Source organism: Dermacentor albipictus, chromosome 5, assembly GCF_038994185.2.
Source record: "Dermacentor albipictus isolate Rhodes 1998 colony chromosome 5, USDA_Dalb.pri_finalv2, whole genome shotgun sequence".
NCBI classification, from domain to species: domain Eukaryota; kingdom Metazoa; phylum Arthropoda; class Arachnida; order Ixodida; family Ixodidae; genus Dermacentor; species Dermacentor albipictus.
In genome coordinates this window covers 140,490,464-140,497,324 of record NC_091825.1, presented here as the reverse complement: position 1 = coordinate 140,497,324, position 6,861 = coordinate 140,490,464, and the positions used below count along the sequence as shown (strand labels likewise).

The following is a 6,861-nucleotide window of genomic DNA, read 5'->3' as shown; positions in this document are numbered from 1 at the left end:
GGTGAACCGCTGAGCCCTCACTCTTGTTTGAACACGTCACGAAGAGACTAAGTATTATGAGCTTGTACGAGGTGTGCAGCTCCCAAATTGGCAATAGAAACTTCTGGCTAGCTTGCCGCAGCTTCCGATTGGCTCTCAACGTGAAGGCCATAAACAGTTGACAAGTTGAAATGATCATCATCGGAGAAGATACGCTCAGTTGTATTAATATATTTCGGAGCTTGCACCTTCTCACACCCCTGCAACACCCTTTGCAATTGTGGCGACTTTCCAACTTGTGACAACTGAAGAAGCACACTTTCTACAGTTAGTGTATGGCTAGTTCAGCAACATCGTGGTAGCTATTGATACCATGCGCTAATGAGTTCCATAGCTATGGTGCACATTCAGTGCGTGTGTTCACTGCTGCACGCGAGTGTTTAATGTAAAACATGTGGTTGCACATTAGATATCGCATACAGGAAATTTCCGCATACTAGATAGTGCGTAGAAATCCAGCTTTCCTATTTGTTTGCAGAAGTAGTTCTCTCAGATATTTTATTTGCTTTTTAAGCAATGTTTCCCAACGTCTTTGGCATTGTACAGTACAGGTTTTTTGTACTACAGTGTACTATGAACCTGACAGTTCGTAGTACACTGTAATACAAGGACCCTGCTAGATCTCCGCAGCGTTTACTCTTTCCATGAAATTTGTTACGTACTGCTCACGAACATTGCAGTTCAATTTATTTGTATATTCTCTGAACGAATGATGACGTCAGAGGTCTACATAAAAATAAACACGAAATAAACCGAACTCCTCCTGCTTAATGGGACTTTTTCATGCTGTTCTGTGTGTCTTTTGCGAAAGTATTCATTCTGACAAACGTGCACCAACAAACCCATTAAGCAGAAATTATTCCGAGTCTTATGAATATTATTCACAATGAAAAATCGCGACATTAGGCTACTTGCATAGTGCTGACACCACAATTATCCTCTCAATGAAAGTGACTCCAAGGACGCATGGCATGTGTTTGTGTGATCGAAGTAAATGAAACAGCTCCAACAAAGAAACCACTGAAAACATTCGTTTATTTTTACACGTGATATGACCCATGAATGTCAACATCAGATCGCACTTTCTACCTACAGAGATGGAGAACGACATGGGATGTTCTCGAGCAAGTGCCAAGTGAACAAAAGCACATTTAGCAATACAAGATTTCAAGAACAACAACCCTGTTTTTAATCTCCAAGCATACTACAGCATTTCGCACTATTCATAAGCATACGCACCGTTTGCGTTGTCCGTTTAATTAACACCACAGTGTGAGTAGTACTGAGGGATAAATCATAAAACGTGCAATAAGCCTCTACGAGAGGAACAGGAAAGCATTTTTACAGCTTGCTGGTGCAATGGCATGGTGGGCTCCCAATCAAGGCTCCAAGCTATAGTAAGCTTCTAAGCGGAAACAAGCTACTTTTCACGCCGTAGAAAATGTTATGACATAAGCACCTTCTGTACATAAGCACGCTCTCGTCGCAGAGGATATTAGAGGTTAGTGGCACCAACTATACTTTAAAAAAAATCTATCCTTAATACAGTGACCTCCTAAAATGATATGGCATTATAGAGGCTGTTTATTTTTACCGTTAACATACACTTTAAGAACATAACACGATTCTACTTCTCCAGATGGATTAGTCTCAGAGGCGGACATTATTTACACAATAAATCAAAATGAATGCTACTAATTACCCATATTTCGCTAAGTAGCTCCTAAACTAATTACTTTACAGCACATGTTGCAATTTACGAATTGTAGACATTGACTTTGAAAGTTATACCTACTTTGAACTAATTCTAAGTATGACACGTTTGGAGATATGTGTTCCAAAACTCTGCCAGAAAATGCATTGATGCTCCAGTAATGTACAAACTTCATTGAACAAAAAGGCATTCCGTTTACAACGTTAAGTTTTAAATGGCTTATTACTACGCATGCAATGCCCTTGCGTCTTCCATGCTAAGCGTTTTGGCATGCTCGGCAATTCATGTAAGAAATAACCCATTATCTGCCTAGTTCAATCACTTGTAAGCAACCCAAACGTATGGTATAATTAAGAACAATTAAAGGTATCACAGGGCAAAAAAGTTGCCGACCTCTCAGTTATTTATCTGCGGCTTTCCGAAACAACGCCACCACATGTTTGTTCGGTTTGGTGCTTGATTCCAGAAGGATGCGCCCACTATGGTGAATCGCTAAAATATAATGATGAAAATGGCAACATGAATGGCTCTCTGTAGGTTCATTTAAGAATCTGGCGCGATGAATATGCAGGGGTGCACACGGCTCCGGAATATGCGAAATGCGCATGGTTTGGGTCGAATAAATCTTGGCATGCTAGCAAGAGTGCAGTCCCTGAAGATACACTGGACCCCGGCGATCAGTGCCACACTTGCTTTAACTGCAGTACAATTAGGAGGAAAACAATAATCCAACAATCAATGTCAAAGTTCACCTCTCGTATGTTGTGGTTATCATATCAGTGCTTTCACCAATTAAGGCGACACTTAAGACTCATAATTACATATGTCACTTAATTTGGCTTGGTTTGATGGGGGCGCAGTATGCAGCCCGAATTGCATAAACAGAGAACGACATGAACAGCTTCAGTGAGAACGAAAAATGTTCTATCAACTGGCCCATTTCGCTTTTGCGAGCTATACAAATTCCATGGCACGGACTAGAAAGAAAAGCAGGCTTGCAGAAGTCAAATATGAACAAACGACTTCGGACTTGACGCTCGCACTGTTGGTGCCACGTCGCTAATCTTTGCACCGGCCCATCCTTACAATGAGCTCATCACGCAAGTATGCACCTCTACCGTTGCGAATGCACATGAAACTTTTCCTGCGTGACCCGACTACGGGCTACGCCAGGCTACGGCTCGTAATAGACGATCTCGTCCCTCTGCGCGGGCAGGTAGCCTGGCCCCCTCAGCTGCGACGGCGCTGCCCACCGCTCCACGTTCGACGACGCAGCGGCCGCGCGCCTAGGAGTCGAGTGCCTCGAAGCTCCAGCCCGAGTCATGGACCTGTGCGCGGCCCTCGCGGCGTCTGGTCCGGACAGCGCCTGAGAGTTGACGACTACGCCCGATGAACTGCCCGACTCGGTGCCCTGCTCGTTGGTTGCGATGCCCGCGCGGAAGCCGTCCTTGTCAGCCACGTACTTCACCACGCGCATGCGGCCGTCCGCGAGGGCGATGCGGTACGAGCCCCTCACGGTGCCGTGCTCGTCCCGGGTCTCCTCGCGGCCATGGGAGCCACCTTTGTCGGAGCTGCCGTACACGAAGCTGTACGGAGCAGGGGGATCGAGATTGTTGGCCTGCGTACGTCGACAGGTCATGGAGAAGGGAGGGAAAGAAAGATGACATTGCGACACTTCAGCGAAAGATAAAAAGTAACGATGAAAGCATTACGATTAGCTCGTCTTGCTCGTACAGCAGAACTATGACAGAACTATGACAGCAGTGATACGAAAAGGAAGAGGAGACGTTCAGAGACAGCGGGATACGCACAAGGAAAAGAAAGAAAAATACACGCATGCACAAGAAAGACGTAACACTTAAGGCAAGCTTAAATATATGTAAAAAGATTATTATTAACAATCTTTAAAAGCATATACAAAGAGGGCGTCAAAACGTCATTCAAGAGAAACTGACATGGTTACTCCAAGCCGAGGAACATCATGAGATTGTAGCTAACTGCAAGGAAGCCCTGATGTCATTGTTGCTGTACCTAACTTACACGGGTAAACCGCAAGCTCAGGCACAACACGAGTGTATTATTTTCGCGTACGAAGAAAGTAGATAACCGCTAAGCTATGAAGTTAACATTTCCATATGTTACGCAACTGTAAATCCTCTGAAATCATTCCCACTGTGATCAAGCGAGTAGAAAGGTCACATCAAATCACTCCTCGGTCAAGACAGGACAAGCGGCTTGCTGTTCACGTCCATTTCCGCGCTGTTGATGAACGGATGATTTTCGTGCTGTTAGGTCACTTATGTACGACTTCAAATACTGTGTTTAATGCTGCAGCTGAACAAACGTCAAATTCTCGAGAAAAATGTCACGGGGCATTCGCGCTTAATTCTGGTGCACTTAGCGTCAACGCATACCAATGAGCGGTCAGATAAAAGTGGGAGTCACGTTCCTAGAGATAATAGCCCCTTGAATGTTTGCCGTCGGGGAAAAGCGGTGCGCTTACAAGCGCACAGAACGAACAATAAAATACGCACTCACCCTGACCCGAGACGGCCTATCTCGTGCCTCATCCACGAAGTCTCCGGTACAGCTTGCCTGTGTGGTGATAGCACAGAGCACGAAGAGAGACGCCTGCGAACAAAGATATCGCAGCACCAGCGTGAGAGTAACGGAAGGTCAGAAGTGTCCTTGAACAGAAGGTTCTCTCTCATGATAGGGTGCCAGGATTTCACATCACAAGCCAACATAATTGTAACAAGTCAGTTGGCCCTCACGGAAGCAAAGTTGCCAGCTGTCGACTAGCCGAAGAACGCAATGTTTGTTCTCTTAAAGACTATAGAGACAAAGCAAATCCGCTTAGAGTCGTTCGCGGTCGCTGACTCATGAGCGAATTGCAGCAAAGTTTCAAGCACGAAAGTCGATCGTAGATCATGCCTTACATGTTGATTTTGCTAAAAACCCTTGCACAACAAAATTTCAAAATATTTCTTCACTGCTGCCATGCAAAATTTTCGCCTTATAATTGTTCTTGATGTGGTGCCTGCCACAAGAAAACTGAGATTACTGCTCCGTACTTTGAGAAGCGCTTCGGAGTAGAAATTGCCTCGCTGTGTAGCCACAAACCTGTAGCCATAAAAATCTACTTAAGGTAGATTTTTACCAGCTGTGTATCATTCACTGTTTCCTCGAGATAAACTGATGAACAGCATTCAAACGTAACTTCTTCCACACTGTGGCGTCAAACTGCATGCAAGCACTTAGTTATTATTGTCCAAATAAATTTTCATAACATATATCTGCCAACGCGCTACCAATTTTGGACATGATACTATTGTTCAATGGCTGCCCAGTGCATTATCCGGGTATCACTACACGCAGCGAATCCTCACGTGATTGTGAGAAGCAGACATTACAAAGGAGCTTACTCTATTTGTACAAAACATGTCCAGGGAACAGAAAACATCGTTCAGAGTGCCTTGATTCATCATAATACAGTTTGAATTACCACCGCCCATTTTCCGCACCCATCCCCCTTTTGTTGCAGCGATGCAACAGTGTTGTTTCACCAGTGGCTCTGTGCTGTCTTCGAAGTTGCTGTTGTTGCTTCGAAATTCGTTATCATTCGTCAGTGAAGATGCTGGCTCAACCTCACACATGGTTCAATCCATACTGTACGTGAGAAGACTGTCCATGTGCTTCTCTTCAGACTTGCCTGCTTCGATGCGCACCTTCAATCTCCCCGAAACGGTCTAATTGTTAAGCCGCGTGGAGGCCAGATCATTCTCAGTAATTAAGGTTCTGGGAGCATGACCTGGCTTCTTCCATGTAAAAATCTGCTTTAGTTTTCCTAACCTTGCAGTCAGTGGAATGAACTGCTGCGTTTTAAGTACGCATGCGGTGTCGCCTGCCATGCACGTGAATTAACTGTTTTATCGTGACTTCTACGTCGCGCTTTGCCCTCCAACAGCAATTTTCTTTAGTTTTGTGTAGCCAACTGAACGTTCGAATGTGCACTTTACGTCAACGCATACCAATGAGCAGTCACATAAAACTGGCGCTCACTTTCCTATAGATAGTAGCCGCTTAAATACTTGCCGTCTGATAAATTATCTTAACTTAGCTTAAGTGCGGTTATCTTAAGCGTAAGCTGTCACGGATGTCCACAGTATCTTCGCAAGCAAACTGATGTAGCACCTACAGATAAAGCCTAAAGGAAACCACGAAAGGAAGAATATTTGTCTGAAACGCTTGGACACCAAACCAAAGGAACAATCAGGTCTTTCCGATTCGAGGATACCTCGAGGTGCACAATTAGTGGTTTCTCCGACCTAACCGCGCAAGTCACTCCCTCAACCACTCACAAACAGCACGCGCATTTGTGCACTCTGGACCTGCCTAGTGAAGACGAGCGGTCACGCGGACCATCAGAAACCTTCGTATTTCTGTCACAGCGTGTCCGCAGCCGTTTAAGCAAAAGCAGCGTCAGCAACGTTCCTGGCGAGCACGCTCGGTGGCCACACAACACCGAGGACAACCTGGACGTAGTCGAGTCTACACGACGAGAACCGTGTCCAGTGGCTAAGCCATGCAGACCTGGACCGTGGAACGACGGCAGTTGCAAAACGCCCTCCCGCGTGTGCAAGCGACGCAAGCACAGAACACGGGTAACCGCTGTGCGCTGTCGCGACACGAGAGCTGACCGCGAGGGGCACGACTTCGTCCCTTACCTTGAACATCGCGCGCGCTTCGGAGACGACTCGGACAAACACTGCTGACAAGCGCGGCAACTGGTGACGTCTCTCGCCGGCGCCCGACGTTTTATACACATTCCAGCGCAGAATGCACGAGTTTGCAAAACAGCTATTGCGCATGCTTCCAACGGACGGGCTTAGCCGAATCGTAGGAGGCGAAGGAGAAGGCAAGGATGACGGCAGGCACTCGTGTGGAAGTGGGGGACGAGTGCAACCTGTCTGCTTTAGTGTTCACGCTCCGTCAGCGACTCATGACTTCCGGGACATCTACAAAAAAATAACACGCGACACGCGTCGTGTGCTAGCTCTCTGTGAATGTTGGGCATTGGAGCTCGTGTTGGCTGTGACCCTCGTTTC

General features: G+C 46.1%; 1 protein-coding gene across 1 annotated transcript; it reads right to left on the bottom strand.

Annotated features, from left to right (window-relative positions):
• Positions 1 to 1,052: 1,052 nt before the first annotated feature.
• Positions 1,053 to 6,639, bottom strand: LOC135908366 (cuticle protein 19.8-like). Its single transcript, XM_065440131.1, has 3 exons — positions 6,481 to 6,639; positions 4,292 to 4,384; positions 1,053 to 3,371 (listed from the first exon to the last, which is right to left on the bottom strand). The coding sequence occupies exons 1-3, from the start codon at positions 6,622 to 6,624 to the stop codon at positions 2,928 to 2,930; spliced, it is 681 nt and encodes a 226-aa protein (XP_065296203.1). The 5' UTR covers positions 6,625 to 6,639; the 3' UTR covers positions 1,053 to 2,927.
• Between the last annotated feature and the right edge of the window lie 222 nt (positions 6,640 to 6,861).